The sequence below is a fragment of the Mesoplodon densirostris genome, chromosome 4 (assembly GCF_025265405.1).
Source record: "Mesoplodon densirostris isolate mMesDen1 chromosome 4, mMesDen1 primary haplotype, whole genome shotgun sequence".
In the NCBI taxonomy this organism is placed as follows: domain Eukaryota; kingdom Metazoa; phylum Chordata; class Mammalia; order Artiodactyla; family Ziphiidae; genus Mesoplodon; species Mesoplodon densirostris.
Window position 1 is genome coordinate 166,308,631 of NC_082664.1, and position 18,780 is coordinate 166,327,410.

At 41.3% G+C, this 18,780-nt stretch overlaps 1 protein-coding gene across 8 annotated transcripts in view; it reads right to left on the reverse strand.

The window, feature by feature from the left end:
- Window positions 1-4,731: 4,731 nt before the first annotated feature.
- CREM (cAMP responsive element modulator) overlaps window positions 4,732-18,780 on the reverse strand; it is a 68,263-nt gene continuing 54,214 nt past the window's right edge. For 2 of the 8 annotated variants that reach the window (XM_060097657.1, XM_060097655.1), the window contains 2 exons: window positions 9,190-9,346; window positions 5,565-6,074 (listed from right to left, as the gene is read on the reverse strand). In XM_060097657.1, coding sequence (XP_059953640.1) covers window positions 5,930-6,074; window positions 9,190-9,346 — 302 coding nt within the window. In that variant the 3' untranslated portion in view covers window positions 5,565-5,929. Of the gene's footprint in view, window positions 6,075-9,189; window positions 9,347-13,826; window positions 13,863-17,726; window positions 17,910-18,453; window positions 18,533-18,780 lie in introns of those variants that run through there. The other 6 variants (XM_060097660.1, XM_060097653.1, XM_060097659.1 and 3 more) reach the window with 6 other exon arrangements.

Here is an 18,780-nt window from a genome sequence, read left to right on the forward strand (position 1 = left end):
CTACCGTCCCCATGCCGCCGCACTGCCTCGGCGGGTCACAGCTAGACAGAGAACGAGCCCACCCACGAGTTTTTAAAATTTTCATAGACTAAGAATATTTCAAAGAAAAGGAATTACAGAAATAGCACATACACTATGTAGGGCTGTGGCGTTAAAAACCATCTTGCATGCTCAATAAATGCAGGCTAGGAACAGCCACTCAAGGGCAACCATGGCTTAGAGGGAGATGGGGTAAGGCCTGACCCAGACCACGTGGTCAGTGTTCTCCAAAATGAGTGTCTGCATAAACAGGTGTGGTACTGGCCAGAGATAGGAACGTCCAGAGCTGCTGAACCAAATCTCAACATAGGGAATGATAAACACAAATAGACACATGGGCACACTCATGTTGCCCTCTATCTAAAAAGCCCACTTTCAGGGAACTCCCTGGCGGTCAAGTGGTTAGGACTCCACGCTTCCACTGATGGGGTTCCATGTTCAATACCTGGTCGGGGAACTGCGTGGCCCAAAAATTAAAAAATAAATAAAAATCCTATTTTCATTAAGAGCCTCCTTATCTGGGCTACTTAACTTCCTCAAAAGTGTACCAATAGTTACTGTGTTTTGAAAGGGAAGAATTTGGGAATTCCCTAGTGTTCCAGTGGTTAGGACTCGGCGCTTTCACTGCCTTGGGCCCCAGTTTGATCCCTGGTTGGGGAACTAAGATCCCACAAGCCGAGCGGCACAGCCATAAGTAAATGAATGAATATAAATAAAAGGTAAGAATTTAAAAATCTATTCCCAAGTCAAGCCCGACACTAGTCTGCCACATCAGTGCTTCCCAGAGCTCACCAGACACTAAAAGCAGGACCCATCAGAGCTCACCAGACACTAAAATCAGGACCCATCACGAGCCTCATTAAGAGCCAGCTGTTCTAGAGACATTGTGCCATGTGTCAGCGATCGATGGGTCCACAGGGTCCTGCATCCTCCCATTGGGTCCAGCGTCCTCCCATTGTTTCAGGGACAACAGGAGCTAATGTTTTTTAGAAAGCTATGCTTTCACCAAAAGGTGGTCGAAAATCCAGTTTATAGAAAAAGAGAGGCATCATGGGGATATAAAGATGACTACACTAGATAAGAGTTCTGAGTCTCTCCATTCCCAGTAACTATAAACATTTAAGTAAATCAACCTAAAATCTGGTTTCCTTGCCTATAAAATTAAAGGAGTAAGTTATACCTTTATGACCTCTTTTAGCTTGAGGATTCTATTTCAATGTGTACATCTGTAGCTTTGATTGATATCCCAACAGCTAGTCCTTAAAACTGTAGGATCATTTTCCCCTGATCGGCGTCATGGATTTTCAACAGCAGAGAAAAAGGATGCCTGCTTTTGTCCGTTAGAACAGGAAAGGTTCGGGTGTTCTTAAGTCCACCTGCTTGGACCACAGAACTGTCTCCACCAACCACCTACCTGGCCAGCACACACCCACTCCAGCCACCTTCCTGCTTTGGGTCCCCGCTCCCTTGCTCCCTGCCGGCTTTGCTCTTGGCCCTGAGCCCTAACAGCTTTGTGACCTTGGGCAAGTTACTTACCCTTTCCAAGCCTGCTTCCTCATCTGCAAGACGGGGATGATGATAAAAGCACCAACACTGACGAGAATTGGGTGGGATAAGCCCCGTATGGTGCACGGTTTGGTGCCTGGCACAGGGAAAGCACTCAGTAAACGGCAGCGGTTACTTTTGATAAGGACAACTGCGTGCTTAGAGCACCCACAGGGCTCAGGACGTAACGGAAGAGTCTGTGAAGTGCCGGCAAAGGGCCAGTGTTGCCGGGCCCCTGGTCCTCTCCTTCTGGACCCCTTGTCACTTATAGACTTGAAGGAATGAACATGCTGACTGACTCCCTGTGTCTCTTCCCAGAGACTCATCCTACAAGCCCTGAAGATGGGACAGGACTCTAAGGAGACAGGTGGCATCATCAATGAATCTCTTTCACAAAAAAGAAACTGGTGACAGTGGTTGCCTCCCGGGTGGCTTGGAGCCAGGGATGGGAGACAGACTTTTTACTTTGAATTTTGAACCTCAAGTACATCTTACCAATATTAAAAATTAAAGTATTTTTAAATGTTGATTTTTGAAAACTAAAAAGAGACAATTTGTATTTTTATTTATTTATTTATTTATTTATTTATGGCCGCTCTCCGCAGCATTTGGGATCTTAGTTCCCTAACCAGGGAGGGAACCCGTGCCCCCCGCAATGGAAGCGCGGAGCCCTAACCACTGGACCACCAGGCAAGTCCACAATTTGTATTTTTAAAAGGTTACACCTTCCCTCCGGGGAACTGGTGAGCTGAAAGGTGAGCTTCACATGCCTCCCCCGTGCACCCCATAACTGCAGGGCTGTGGGCAGAAGTGGTCTAATCCCCTGACCCAGGATCAGTAATTTCTATCTCCCGAAGTCCAGATGCGGAAACTCTTAGGATTAAAAAAAAAGCCACAGATGCAGTGACAGCTCTGGACTCTGCGCAACACTGTTGCACAAGATGAGCCATGTTCACACGGCTTCCAACATACCGCTCGCTCTGTCCACCAGGAGGCTGTAGGCAGCACCTGCTAAGGCTGGGTGGAGAGCTAGCAAATCATGCTAATCTAGCAGCAAAAGGTCTGCTTCCGGGGACAAATCAGATGAGCCGGAATCTGGAGGAGTCCCGTGCGGCTCCGACAGCCTGGCTCCAGCCCCGAGTTGCACAGCTTTTCCCAGCTCCCCACCAGCCGCTGCCTCAAACATCACCCGTATGGCAGACGCCGCCAGCTGCCCACACCCTGGTCCTGCAGAACCCAGTTCTATTCCACACCGACTGGCCATATGCTTCGCAGAAGCCTGGAACCCTCCCCGCCCCACGGGTTGAATCCTCACTAGTAATCCAGAGCTTTTAATTCCACTCTCCTTGCCAGCGAGCAGTTACGGAAGGAGTACGATGGGCGTCTACTGCTGAAGGTCTTCTGTGCAGGTTTCCCTTTGCTCTTAAGACAGGCTAAACGGAAGAGGAGCTGCCGGCTGCCCCTCTGGTGCCTGCACCCGGGCAGCAATATCGGGATCGGGGGACCAGCTACACAGGGAGCCAATGGTTGTGAGGCCAGGTTGAGACACTGAATCTCCCACCTCTGCACCTGGGGTTTTGTGAGGTGATAACATTTCCTCACTGCTTAAGCCACTGTGGAGAAGGGGGGACATCAGCTATGTAGGGCCCCAAGTAGTCAGATGCAATCTTCTTCCCCTGAGACGACAGAGTGGGGTACACATGTGCACGCACGCTCTCTGTTACACCAAACCAACCCCTGGTGAGTCCTAACTTCACCTCCCCCGTCTCCTTGACTCCAGCTCCTTGGAGGGGCGTGCCTGCTCTGTATGCCATCTGGATGCACCACCCTGCCCCCACCCCCCGGCACTACCACTCACTTCCAAGTCTGCCTCCTGCAGGAGGAGTTCATCGGACCTCGCCTACAGCTTCCTCCAGTTCTAACACACAGCGTCTCCTGCCTCGACATCCCTGGGTCACCCTCTCGGTGTCCACATTCTGAGCGCACGTCATTTACAGTGACCGACTGACTGATTAACTGAATGAAAGGGTGAGTGAACTGTGTGAACGATGAATGCGTGAGTACAAAGCGCCATTTTCCTTCACCTGAAACCTGGGGTTTTCCTTTCCTCTTTTCTTTCTTGTCTTCTTTCCTCATCTTACTTCTCTGTAGAACAAAAGACAAAAATTGAGATAAAAGATATTCAGGGCTCAGACTCTGCAGGATGAATAAGTATTTCTAGAGAAAGCTGCAGACGGCACGCCCGACCTCCTGGGAGTTACAGATAAGGGAAGGGGATGACGGTGTGGGGATAGCACTTAAGACTCCTGCTCTCTAGCACCCCCCCACCCCTGCCCACACACACAGCTCCACACAATGACCAGCTCCACTACTGAAACTAGGGGAGGGGCAGCCTTAACAGGTCAGGAGTCACAGCGGAAAATGCAGGGAGTCTAGCCCACAGGAGGCCTTCAACAGATGTCCCACCGTGGTTAGGGCTTTGCGCTTATACCTTGAAGTGTTTATTATAAAAGCAGGATGAAATGTGGATACCAGTAATCATCCGATGTCATGAATTTCATCTGAATGTGCAGACTAAAACATATATGACCTGAAATCAGCTGTTTTGAAGTGGAAAATAAAATTTTGGGTTGTTTTAGTTTTTACTTTAAAACTCCTATGGTTGGGACTTCCCTGGTGGCGCAGTGGTTAAGAATCTGCCTGCCAATGCAGGGGACACGGGTTCGAGCCCTGGTCTGGGAAGATCCCACATGCAGCGGAGCAACTAAGCCTGCGAGCCACAACTACTGAAGCCCGCGTGCCTAGAGCCCACGCTCCACAACAAGAGAAGCCACCACAATGAGAAGCCCGCTCGCTGCAACTAGAGAAAGCCCGCGCGCAGCAACGAAGACCAATGCAGCCAAAAATAAATAAATAAATTTATAAAAAACAAAAAACAAAACTCCTGTGGTTGTTAGCCAAAACTCAAAATAGAGGGCCACCAGCAGGTCTCCAGACCATCTGCAGAAAGGCCTACTCCATCGTACCAGCTGAACCTCTCAGAGCTGCTCTTCCGTGTAAAAGCCCTGGGGCCGAGCTTCTGACGAGATAGCAGACAGAGCACTGCAGAGATCACGACCCGCCGTGGAAGTCGGCAGTGGACCCCCTTGAAGGTATGCAAATACGACTCTAACTTAAACCTTTAAATCAGGACAGATAGTAAACTGTGCGTTAATGTTCATCATGGAATAGCAAACCGACACTAAAAACTTCTGCAAGATCTTTTATGTTACACAAGAGTAAAAACTGTAGTATATGTTCAGATAGTTAAATGAGCACCAAACACTACAAAGTGTAACCAACATGGCTCTATTAAAAACTCTCTTCAACTATGGCATTCAAGGACAGCAATACAATATTTTCTTTACAAAGCAACCAATATAAAAATCTGCAAATGCCATAAGTTCATTTATAGGCTATTATTTTCACATAGGCATGTCATTAGATTCTTTCAATTCTTTCAGTTCTTTCCTGAGGTATTTTTTGTGGTTTACTTTTATTGTACTGCTGGATGCATTATCTTTGATCATCCTTTCCTAAAATGATTTTTAAAGACCTGCAAAAAATTTTTATTGCATAGGACACTGTTCATGACACAGAGATCGGGAACTGCAAATATGTGGCACTGGAACAAGCCTTACAAATGTTGCATTTTAAGAATTTGTTACATACTACTTTTTTTTTTTTTTTTACAGTTTGCCTCTTTTAAAAAATTGAAGTTACAGCTAAGAGTTAACTACGTACAGTGAAGCAGTTTGGGAATGTTAGAGATTAGAAAACACGATGAATGATAAACGGAAAAAAAAGCCATAATTCTTGCCGGCTTTATATTGTATTGCCTTCAAAAGCAACTGTACATATTGCAATCAGTTCATAGTTAAATATTTCTACTAATCTGTTTTAGGAGAGCAAATGTCTTTCAAGGTTTCCAGTTCCTCTATGAGCTTCCTGTTCTGAACTTCTAGCACTGCAACTCGACTCTCCAGACTTCTAACATATTCTCTCTTTCGACGTCGACATTCTTTAGCAGCTTCCCTATAAGAGAGTAGAAGCAAAAGGGCAAAAACAAAACATTTTTTTTCACATGCATGCTACTGACAGGAAGGCTGAAGTAAGCTTGGTAAATGTGATCATGGCGTTCCAAATCCTGGGACAACATTCCCAATGCGATTCCAAACCCTAAGCCAAACTGGGTTCTGAAGGGTCACAAGAGTCCCTTCCACAAGTCCACATGGCAATTAGTAAGACAGCTGCATCTCCTGCCTTGATTAGAGCTCTGGGCAAACAAGGCCCAAGTCAAAGACAGTCACTCTGCTTTACGGCAGTAAAGATCTTTGAGGGCCTTGAGTTCCTCAATGAGAGTCTTGTTCTGGTTTTCAAGCACAGCCACACGGTTTTCAAGACATTTGACATATTCTTTCTTCTTCCTGCGACACTCCCGGGCAGCTTCCCTGGAACCAACACAAGGCAAATGACAACAGGAACAACCTCTCAGCACAATCCAGAGCAGCTCGTGAGCGTCTGCCCCCCAGACTCAACCACCGGTCAGTCCTTGGGGATGTCTGCACGGAGCCGAACAACAGTTGTAACCGAGCACATGCCTCGTTGGGAGGTTCCCCTAAGACAGCAGGAACGACGGCAGAGCACAACAGTTCGCCCGGCATCTGTTGTAAAGGGTGTTTTCTTAGGGCACACGTCCCATGGTCACAGGGACCAGCAAGATTTTCAGTAACCAAAACGATAGGACCACATCCCCAAGTGGAATTTCTACAAAAACATTTACAGATCTTTTCAATTCTCTTAATTATTTTTGTCCACCAAAAGCCACATATTCCATCACAATGAGTTACCTTTATTTGATCAAAGAGGATTAGAAAAATTAATCCTTAGAAACCAGTGTCAGCACTGGAGATTTTAATTCTTCAAGACTAAATCTCAGTAAAACAAGATCAATCGTGACTGCAAGCCAACAGTTTGTCGGCTAGAAAACAACATGGATAAGAATAACAATAAACAAATCATGCACATTTTCATAAACCAAAATGGAAGGGACTCTGCTTCTGAAAACTAAGGAAGGAGAGAAGAGAGGGTACAGAATACAACCCTCAATAATTCAGATAACTTAAACCCAGAAATGTGAGACCACCACAACTGAAATCATGGAAAGGACGTGAGAGATGCATCTGCTAACCAGGATTTAAAGCACTGCAGACACGCCTGGAGAAAGGCCAGACCAGCAGCCAAAGCAACAAACACAAACAAACAGAGTAGCTGAGTTAGTCATTTTCACACATAACCCCGCCAAAAAACAATGGACACGGCCAACATTTTTCTTTCTTTCTCCTTCTTTTCAGGGTGGGAGGGGATGGCTACTACATCATTGAACTCATCTAGAGAATATACCCTCTGATAACAGCTTTATTTTGGAATGTTCCTTTGAGAATAACTGCCTTTGGGGTACCCATCATATCAAAAAGCCTACACTGAAACAGGTAATTCAAATATATATAAGCAAAAGTTGTGTTGAACATCTAATCGCCAGTTACTGTAATGCCAGTTAGCACTGCTGCAATTCTGGACTAGGAGTGACACATGCAACACATGTGGCCAATTCTGTTTTATTTTTAGGATAGTTGATGCTCACTAACAACTGGTTATCTGTGTTTTCTCTGTAGGAAGCAAGGGTCAGCAGAAGAGAGCCCTTGAAATCCCAACGAACTGCAGGAAAAGATCGAGCCCTACTCCCCAGCCAAGAACAAAGCCATCACCCTGTGAACTTGAAAGGTTCTCAGACTTCTCAACTGGTTAACAGAAAAATTAACAGTGTAAAAGTGAACACAATCTGATAAACATAGATGAATTTAATCTAAATGATGCACACGGCAACACCAAGAATAAATCCAAGCACACTTATACATTTGCCAGTTTGGGAACACAATTCAACTCTTCCACAAAGAAACTAAAATACATTTCTGAACACCAAGGTTTTTGTGATTAAATCATTATATTAAATTCTAGGTCTGGAAGGAAGATAGATAGTCATTTTACAAAACAAGTTACTACTAAATGAAATTTTAAATGTCGAATAGCGGTGTTGTGGGATGTCTAATGTTTCAAGTTTAATTTACCAAGCTGTGCTATTTCTTGTGAGTATGGATACTTTGTGTCTCATGCGCCTGCATGCATGTTACCAGAGTCAAAATATTCCAGGCACAAAGCTTTGGATGGCCACACCAGTAGGTGGTACATTCCTAAGTAGTCTCGGCTAAGGAAAACACCTGTTTCTTCTATTAATAGTTAGCTCCATTTTCAGGCCTTGCATTTGTCTGGATATACACTTAGCATGGAAAGGAAGTACATGGCAAAGAGGAAAAGCTGACAAGGTTGTTAAAGAAATAACAACTGTAGCTGGATTGGCAGAAATACAATTAAGTATCTATTATGAATGCCAGCCAAAGAATTTAGCTGAGAGAATGTATAAGAGGTCTTTGACATTAATAAGTAAATCCTACATACTCTCCATAAAGCTAAATCTGCAGCTGACACTGGGGTCTCTTTGAGGTGACCTGGTGTTAGTGCAGTGTGAGCTCTGGGGAAGGACGGCCTGACTGCAGTTCCAGGTTCTGTTCAGTTTGGGCTGTGTGATCTTAATAAGCTTGTTACCTGACCTTTCTGAACCTCAGTTCCTCATCTGTAAAGTAAGGGAGAATAACCAGACCTACTCTCATGTGAAAGCTATGTGTGAGTTAAAAAAATGGTAGAAACAAGCACTGAAAACTTGCTCAGCAGACACTGAGCAACCGAAGAGCCATTTATCATCTGCTTTTCTCTTGTCCTGCTCTGAAAGTGAAATTTGGAAGCTAAAATAGACCCTTCTCAGAATCCCGTGCACCTAGGGACTCTCTTGATTATTTATAGCCAATGAAATGTGTAAGAACACGTGAGAAAATGAGAGGGAACTGGAAGCGTATGTACGATAGGAGGCATCTCTATGCGGTGGGGCTGTGGGTAATTTTAATTCTTCCTCTTGCTTTGTACTTGCCCCCAGCTAGAATTTTTCAGAATAGATTGTACTTGGGTATAATAGAGAAAAAACAAGATTATTCTTGGGTATAATAGAGAAAAAACAAAGTTACAAAATAGATAAAAGAAAATTACATGTAAAAGACTTAGAAAATTCTGAACTCACACTCAGATTTATTTTGCTCACAAAGAAGCTAAAAATTATACTTACCACCTACTTCACAAAGTAAATACCAAGTACAAACTTAATCTTTATTTGTAATAAAGTCCTTCCATTATCATTTAAAAAATGAGTGTATCTTTTAGACATTACCCTAAAACACATGAGGATGTACCGCCTGCTGATGAAACAGTTTCATGCCTGGAACTCTGACTAGAATAGAAGACTTACTTATCAGCACATGCAGAGCACAAGCCCACATAAAATGCCACACAACATGTAACTTGGGAGAAATAGCTGAGGAAAAGTTAATTTTTTAAAAGCCCCAGAGAAATAAATTATATGTCCCCTAAGTGGTTGCGGTTTCTAGTGAAACATCTTACCTATTTTTCATTAGCCTCAGCTCTCGTTTGCGTGTTGCTTCCTCTGCTAGTTGCTGGGGACTGTGCAGGCTTCCCGGCGAGGCAGCCATCATTACTCCCTGTGGCAAAGCAGTAGTTGGAGCTCGGATCTGGTAAGTCGGCATGTCACCAGTGGTGGCTGCAATGAAACAAAATATCACATGTTATATAAACAACTTATGACTTGATATTTTACGTAAAATTAACCTGGAAATAACATACTTCTTTTTACATGTTTTTTTTTTTAAGTATTTATTTATTTATTTATCTATTTATTTATTCATCCATTTTTGGCTGCGTTGGGTCTTCCTTGTTGTGCGTGGGCTTTCTCCAGTTGTGGTGAGCAGGGGCCACTCTTTGATGTGGTGCGCAGGCTTCTCATTGTGGTGGCTTCTCTCGCTGTGGGGCATAGTCTCTAGGCATGCAGGCTTTAGTAGTTGTGGCTCACAGGCTCAGTAGTTGTGGCCCACAGGCTTAGTAGCTCTGCGGCATGTGGGATCCTCCTGGACCAGGGCCCGAACCCATGTCCCCTGCATTGGCAGGCAGACTCTCAACCACTGCGCCACCAGGGAAGTCCCCTTTTTACATGTTTTAAGAGGTGAGCTTGCTAATGTTTGAGATGATTATTCTGAGCATTATACAAATTTTAGGTATCAAAGATCCCTTCAGCATTTGGAACAATGATACTCAGCATGCTCTATACATCTAATTGAAAGGTTTTTATCAAAGGCTAAAGTAGAGAGGCTTTTCAACTGATAGTTCATTTAGCCTAAAATCAGTGGTGTGCTGATAAATATTTAACCAGCGGCTCTCTAGGGGGGGAAAAAAAAAGCCCTGGTCCGTAGTGTTTATCATTCCCATGATGTAAATTTCACCATGGCCAATTTCAAGCTACCGATATGACTTCACTAAATGTAGAGTGGGAAAGACATACAACAGTAAGTAGCACACCATACAGACAAAATAGATGTAAATAACCTCAAGAGCATAGATACAATGATTAGAAATGATGAGTTTTAAGTATTTATTAATGTTGTTTTGAATGTAATTTGTTAAATATATATGTATTTATGTCTTTAGTTTTTAATAATGGCTGTTTCTGCAACCAGTTCATAAAACTCCTGAAAACTTAATAATTGCCTCCAGCAAATGAGTGGGAGCTGGCCCTAGCACACCACTGCAAACCTTTTAATGAAGAAGAACATCTCCACCCTCTGAATACCCCAGCTAAGAGATTTTCCTAAACCCTGCAGCATGCCTGCAACAGTTCCTGAATGTCTTTAAATGCAAGTCTTATTAACAGGTGATGACTGAGGTACTGGAAGGAAAATACTAGCTTACTGTATTTTCAGCTTAAAAACAAGGACAAAATAAGAAACAGGAAAGCTCTACTTAAAACTGGTTTCTCTAGGGAAGGATAATTTTTGTCTTTCTTAGGTTTCTTGGGATAATAATACATTTCTAAGTATTCATTTTTTAAAACACATTTTCTAATTATAGTATAATCACAGTTAAATGACAGATTTAAATATTTATTTAGTATTCAGATTGAATACTAAAAGTAAGTCCTCAAAGTGTAATAATTGAATTTCAAAATTTGTCTATCTACTGCAATAAACACAGGTTCCTAGGAAGGACAGATGGCTTTAAGTGATTAAACATGTTTCTGCCACCAATGTGTCAACTTTGAGAATGTATGGTCCAGAATTAATTTGACGTTTTGATGAGATATTACAAAATACATGCTCTCTCAAAGCTAACTGCAAGAAAAAGGTTAAAAAAAGTTATCAAATCCTATAAAAATTGGTCTGATCTGTATGCCAATCAAAATATGAAATGAATGCATCACTGTTGTATGTCATTGAAATGTATTATACCTATTGAGTAAGAAACAAAATTTTACCCAAAGGGAAACAAAGACTTTTTTCATTTAAGTAGAATATTATCACTGAAAATAGCCAAGCAGTTTAAAATGTGAATCAAAAACTGATCTATGTGCTTCTTTTGGGTAAATGCCAGGTTTCTTCCCTCTAGGGCTCAAGAGTTAGGTGAAAGAATAAAAATATGGCTTTGGGTGAAGATCACTCAAGGTCTTCATAAGGTTTACAAAAATACCATTTATAAGGTTCTTCCTTCTATATATAATTTAATAAACAATGGTGATAAACAGTAACTGTGATAGATATAATGATCACCAGCAAAATCTCTATTAATAAACTTGGGGAAAATCCTAAATTTGTTTTCATGACTATTTAAAATACTGTACACACATATGTCTCATTAGGTGTCATAGAAATTTTTGAAATATTTAAGAAGATAACTTTAAAAATCAGTTGTAAACTGTTAACTTACTAAAGGTTTTTAAAAAAATATTTTAATCATATTGCCAGAGGAGCTAGAACGGTGCACAGAACAACATGGTTCTCTCCTTTTCTCTTTATCCACATCAAGGGAAGGTGGCTATGGGATAATAAAGGTTAAACAATGGAACCCTCTGGAGGCGACAGAGGCTTTCTAAAATTGGAACAATGGCCAGCAACGAAGAAGAAGTCCATGTGTCGTCATGCTGACATTTGCAGGCAGCAGGGATGCAGACCTTGGTCTAGGGTGGCTCTTGGCAAACACTGCTCACAAAGAGTGCAATACAATGAACAGAAAGGTACAGAGGGGTGTGCTGTGCTTGTTCGAGTTTTGTGTGTATCTGCTATGTTTTGTACTGTAAGTTAGAGCAGAGTGCTTGAGTAACCATTTTTTCAAAAAAGGAAAAAGTGGGGGTGGGCAGGCATACTTTGCAGGTGAAAAATAAAGTTCATTCACTGGTCTTAAAACCAGAAATGGTTCTAAACTTGTGCCGATTTCCAAAAGCTGAAACTACCCTGCAAGGACCAAACTTGGCACCATGAAGAAGAATGGCACTTTCCAAAGAAGTACTCTTAAAACATTTTGAGCAATAGCTCAGGAAAACATATCACTTTAAAATGATAACTTGGAAGGGAATGATATATTTGGATGTATTAGTTCTGGATGCTAGCCAACAAACTGGGTTTTATTACAAGTTTTCAGACATAGTATATATTCATTTTATCTCCTTCAACAAAAATCAGTTTGCAGCTCATTAGTTCAAGCCAGAAACAGGAATTAGTATAAATTAGTAGGAATTTGTATAAATTTCTGTAATATCCCAACAAATCTATATGACGGTCCTATTCTAATGGTCACTGAATAAGTATCAGTGCATGAATTCCATATATTCAAATATGATCACGTTAGCAAGCATGTTAATAAGATAATGGGCAAAGAGAATCTCTTGTTTTGAGGAAATCCAAATGTCAAAAAGTTTCACTTTTGAAACAAGTTATCAAAACGTTTTTATCTTAGCTTTAGTTTCCAGTGTTATGGATGCAGTGGTGATTTAAAGCAGGTTAGCTATTGAGGATCACAGTTCAGAGAACCGTACTACATTCTTTGATGACACATTCTTTTTTTTTTTTTTGGTTGTGCTAGGTCTTAGTTGCGGCTTGCAGGCTCCTTAGTTGTGGCATACATGTGGGATCTAGTTCCCCGACCAGGGATCGAACCCAGGCCCCCTGCATTGGGAGCGTGGAGTCCCATCCACTGCACCACCGGGGAAGTCCCCTGATGACACATTCTGATCCCTGTACTCTTATAAAGGCCAATTCCTGTTCCATCTTAACTACTGAAAGTGTCCAAATTATTTTTTACGCTAGGATTTCACTGTATAAATTATTTCTGAAAATAAATGGGCCATCAGTGGGGGCTTCAAACTCATGACTGAAGAATAAGAAAAATATATTTATACATTAATTTTATTCTAAGGCAGCAAACTTTAAAGGCAAGTCAGGGATTTTTTTTTTTTTTTTTGCTGTACGCGGGCCCCTCACTGCTGTGGCCTCTCCCGTTGCGGAGCACAGGCTCCGGACACACAGGCTTCACGGCCATGGCTCGCGGGCCCAGCCGCTCCGCGGCATGTGGGATCTTCCGGGATCGGGGCACGAACCCGCGTCCCCCGCATCGGCAGGCGGACTCTCAACCACTGCGCCACCATGGAAGCCCAGGGATATCTTTTTTACCCTAGACTCTAGCACAGTCCTTGGCATATAATGGGTGCTTTGTGAGTTTACATGTGCACCACAAAGTAAATTTTGAACTTCTCAAGGTTTTGCTAAAGCCCACTGCCATTTAGAATGTTTAAAATAAGCAATAGCTTATTTTAAATAACAATAGCTATAGCTATTGTTATTATAGCTAAGTCTTTAACACTAAGCCATGGAAAGCCCCATAAGCTGCCATGTATTTATTCAAACTGGCCTTTCTTGATAAAAGGCATTATTTCTTAAGTCTTCCCTTAAATATTACTTATCTACCCTGGCATTTTAGAAACAGAGGAGTTGTAATTACAGTGTGACTCCAACTATCTAACTCCTGACATGAAAAAAAAAATGTTTAGGTTTAGTGTCAATATTTCATGGGAAAGAAAATTCCTAGGACTCTCAACTCTGGTCAGTAACTTCATACCTCTCTTTGCAAGCTTTAAACACAGTACAGCAGAAAAAGCATGGGATTTGGAGTCTGGGTTCTAGTCCAGCTGTGCCACTTACCAGTCATGTGACTTGGGGCAAGCTCAGTTTCCTCATCTGTAAAATGGGGATACATGATCTCATTTAATACTCACAATAAACCCTGTAATGTATGTCAAAGTGTCTAGCACAGTGCCTGGCACATGGTAGGCTTTCATCAAATGTTAGTTCCCTTCCTCTTTCCTTCCTTAAGTTCTGAAGGACAGTGTTCCAAATTATGCTTATACTGTATAATTAAAAGATATATAACAACCATATTTTCCCCTGGAGTTTCCCTTCTAACAAACCTAGGTAATAGAATGACTGAAACATATGGCTCTTATTCCTTATTTTGTTTAAAAAATATGCCCCTTTTAAAATTTCTACTATATTTTATTATATCCCTTTAGAGAATAAATCATTAAAAGATAATATAAAATGTTCTTTTTAATGTGCATAATCATTTAAAAGAGAACCTCGAAGATGGAGGATCACAAAGAAACACAATACAATCTCATCAGACTGGTAATAAGAAAACTGAAAACCTCACAAGTAAAAGGTGTTTGTTTCTTTCTAACCAAGAAAGAAACAAGAAACTCAGCCAAATGCCTATCTTGATAGCTTCCAAAGTGAAACAATTTATCAACACCCCAAATGATGGTGATATTACTTGCTTATTGGTTTATTGAGATCTCTGAGCACATCAGCTGAATAGAAACGTTTTTCTATGTGCAGTTCCTCCCTTCATATGTCATTTTGCTCTACGTCACTAATCCCAAACACACTGAAGTAACAAGCAATGGAGGTGACTTAGGAGCCGTACTTGGTAGCAGGGGCTTCTTTCCCTGGCTCCAGCAAACCAAGGACATCTTCACTTTTCCTTTTGATCCTCTCCTCCCCGCCACCACACCAGTACTCAAAATGCCCAAATCAGGCTTGTCCTCGCCTGGTGTCTCACACTGTCAAAAACTTTCCCTCCTCCATTGCTCCACTTTTTCCAGGAAAATGAAATCCTATAAATGTAACTAAGTACTGATCATTCTCAAATTTGCTACAACTACTATAACAGACAGACCATGTGGAATTAAGCCAGTATTATTTTTTATTTTAAGTTACACATATAAGGGACCTTCCTGAGTTGTTTATTAAGTGAAACTCTGAAAGTGACAAAAAAAAAGTCTATGTAAAAAGATGAAATTATGAATATTGAAATTTAAAGTTCTCTATAATAGCAAATATATGTTCTATTGTCCTATGAAAGTAATAATAAATATTCTAGAAAAAATCCATTTTGACTACTTAACATGATGCTAACTTCATTTTGCATGTTTTATAAGCAGTGTGTAGTATGCTACTATAACTCATCTAACCGTAGCATTAATTTATCAATGTCAGGTGGATTTTGAGCACCAATGTAATATGTTGTGAAGAGAACCAGACAAGGAGTCTGAAAACCCAAACGGGTTCACCACTTGCTAGCTTTGTGAGCTACGAGAGCCATTACCCACTCCGATCCCTGTTCAGTTACATGCAAATGAGTGTAACAATATCTGTGCTAAGTGCCTCAGTGAGAATGCATGGAAAGTGCTTCTCCTCTCCGGTATTTAAACATGGTTTCTTCATTGAGGCTTGCCCTGATCATTTAACCCATATTACTGCTTCCTGTGGGTCTCTCATGATCTGACAGCTTCTTTGATAGCACTCACCCCATAAGTGATTTTTTTAATTTTAAAGTTTATGTAAATGCAAAGCATCATCATAATTATTTTACTAGGCAACATATTCATATAGGCATATAAAACTGGACAAAGTGAAACAATTATCTCAAACTATATTTCATTAAAAAATTTTCAGAAACAGTGAGGAAATAACACAGTGGCAATTTCAGTATACCTTCCACACAGGTTTGGAGTTTTATAGAAACTTAAGGTAGATGAGTGACTTGCTTTCATTTCCAACATGATTATAACTTGCTTCGCTACCAACTTCAAGAAGCTGTTATAACTTGATCCAAAACATTCCTTTACGCGAGAATTTCCAAATAAAAACCTTTTCCAGCAGCCTCTTTTCACAAAGGTAAAATGCATCCTTATTCTCATGCATCAAATATTAACTAAGATACTGTTTTCCAAATTTGAATAAGTTGCAATGTTTGTTTTTTAACAATTCAGAAATCCAGGCTGAATACAATTCATCAGAGTTTTTTAGACTTGGAGACTAAAGGGTATGGAATTAGGCTCCTAAACACAATCAGCTTATGAACAAAGCCAAGAACTATTTCTAATAAAACTTTAAACTATACCCAACAGAATCAATAATATAATTCTATAAACCAAAGATATTCACTTTCACATTCGATTCCATGATCCTATAAGCAAATGCTCCTAAAACCTTTACCAGGCCAGTCATTATTTTGGAGCCTGATTTTTGTCCAGATCAGCTTTTCAAACTATAAGTTGTAGACCATGAGTAATTCAGGAATTAATTTCATGGGTCAAGAATAGCTTTAAAAAAAGAATGGGAAAAAAAAAAAAGAATGGAATAGACAAGTATGAGTACGTCACACAGAGTAAGGATAAGCACTATTTTTGAAACTTGTTTTATATAAATGTACTTGTTTTATATAAATACACACACACACACACACACACACACACGGTCTACGGCATCATGCTGTAAAATGTGGGTCACAGTCAAAAAGTTTGCAAGTCAAATATCTAGCTCAATCCACTTGGTTCGCAATCCACATGGGGAGGGGGCGGAACTGGGACTCCAAAGGTGGGCCCCAAAACTGCTCTACTACACCTTGAAAAGGTCCCTTAAATCTTATGCTCTTTGGGCTCCTCGAAAAAGCAAATAAAATATGCTTTCCATTTTCAAATAGCATTTTAAATAGAACTGATTCTGTGAGAACTGGCCAGATTTCCAAAAATAATGATTTCCAAAGGCACAATGAGGTCTTGCGAAAAAAGTGACATTTAAAAAATTTCAACATTCTGAAAAATTTAAACTAGAATGGGTAAATCATGTATAAGCATTATGGGTAAAACTGTGAAAAAAATATTTTCAAGGATAGTGGTATGTTCACTCTGTAAACAAACGCATAAAAATGTTCATTTATTTTCAAGCAATGGTTAAACATTTATGTAAATTTTTACTTTAAAATTTAATATTTAAATATATTCTGGGTATTCTCAAATCATTTATTTTTTGTTATAATTCTCTCTCATGTTTGGTCATGAAAATTGGAATTAAAGGCTTAGTAAAGAAAGATGTAAGGGTGGGAGGGAGGGAGACAACAAGAGGGAAGAGATATGGGGACATACGTCTATGTATAACTGATTCACTTTGTTATAAAGCAGAAACTAACATACCATTGTACAGCAATTATACTCCAATAAAGATGTTTTAAAAAAGAAAAAAGAAAAAAGAAAGATATAAACCAACTAATAATTTTTAGAAAATACATGTATGCACAAAAATGCCTTTTGGTTCTAAGAATCATATGACATGCAGTATCTGAGATTATTTTAAGTCCATCTATATCTTACAATAAATCTGTTATCTGAGGGCTTCTGCATTCTATAGCCCCTCTAAAACCTCACGAAAACTTCTTTGAGAAAAACAATTTAACACAGGCTTTACTTGCTCAAGACAATGGAATGTTCCCATCCGGAAGAGAGCCGAGACCCACTAAGTGAAGAGCTAAGGTGTGGTGAAGCTGTTTACAGTCACCCACTCTTCAGGAATTCAACTGCGAGCTTAGCACCGGGCTGGCACTCAACTGCCGGTAACTAAGTCACCAGCATTACCTGTAACTGAGGGCACCACCCCCGGGAAGAACTGCAGGTGGGGCGGGTGGGTGCGGGTCGGCACGGAAAGATGCGCACTCCCCGGACCCGGCGCTAGCGGGCACTCCGGCCCCGCCAGGCACACACTTACCTCGAGCGGAACGTTAAGGCGAGGCTCACGGGACGTGCTAGGGGTCTACGGGCGCCGGCGGAGAGGGTGGCAGCCCCCACCTGCGTGCGGCCGGGCGGAAAGAACTGAGTCAATCACAGCGTGACTCGGGCTGACGTCAGCATGCTGCTTGCCTGCAGTTTAACTTTCCACTGCCCGCCGCACCGATTCCAGGAAATGTAATGACGTCGGCCCTTTGAACCCGGTTAGCTGAGAAGCAGACCATTTTAAACAGGACGGAAGGAACAAACACCCCTGACGCGCTGTGTTTCCTATTCTGTCCTGCAGCTACATTTGAACACAGCAAGAAAATCGGAAGCGTACTTTTTTTTTTTTTTTAACAACTCGAACAGAATGTGTGTTTGACTTGCAGCTGCACTGGATCTGCAACAGGTTGCAGATGAATCAACAGCTTATTTTAGTAGAGCAAATGGAGACGAGGTGCGGGGGGGAGAGAGAGAGAGAGAGAGAGAGAGAGAGAGGATACAGCCTTGGTCGGAGGAAGCAGCACAGTACTGAGCAAAGAAGCGGTTACACTCAGATGCCTTCACAGAGTGCCGAGTATATTCGGTTACAGATTAGAAGGAACGTCTTACTCCTCAGCTACTAGAAAGTTAATACTTTTTGAAGCACTCAGGGGTTCCTAAATAGTTTTTCTAAACTTCAAAAACAATCTTGCAGAATTTCAATCCCTCTTTAAAATTCTTACCTGTTTCGTCTCCAGTTACAGCCATGATGGGCTTCTGCATACAGAACTGTCTTGCTTCCCCTATCACAGGACCACATAAAGTGTTCCAAACCAGCAAGCATGTGCAGGGTAAGTAGGAGTACTGACATCACAATGACCTCACTAGCTATCACTGCCATCAATTTGCTTTGTCACAGACGAGTTCACTGAAACCAAACCCTATAAAAACCCTTCCTGTAATAAATCATCTCAATGTTCTTGTTTCTCATTTTTACATAAAAATCGAGTTGGGCTCTGGCAAAAAATACATCTCATTAGCATTAAAAGTTACATGGCTATTTCTTATGG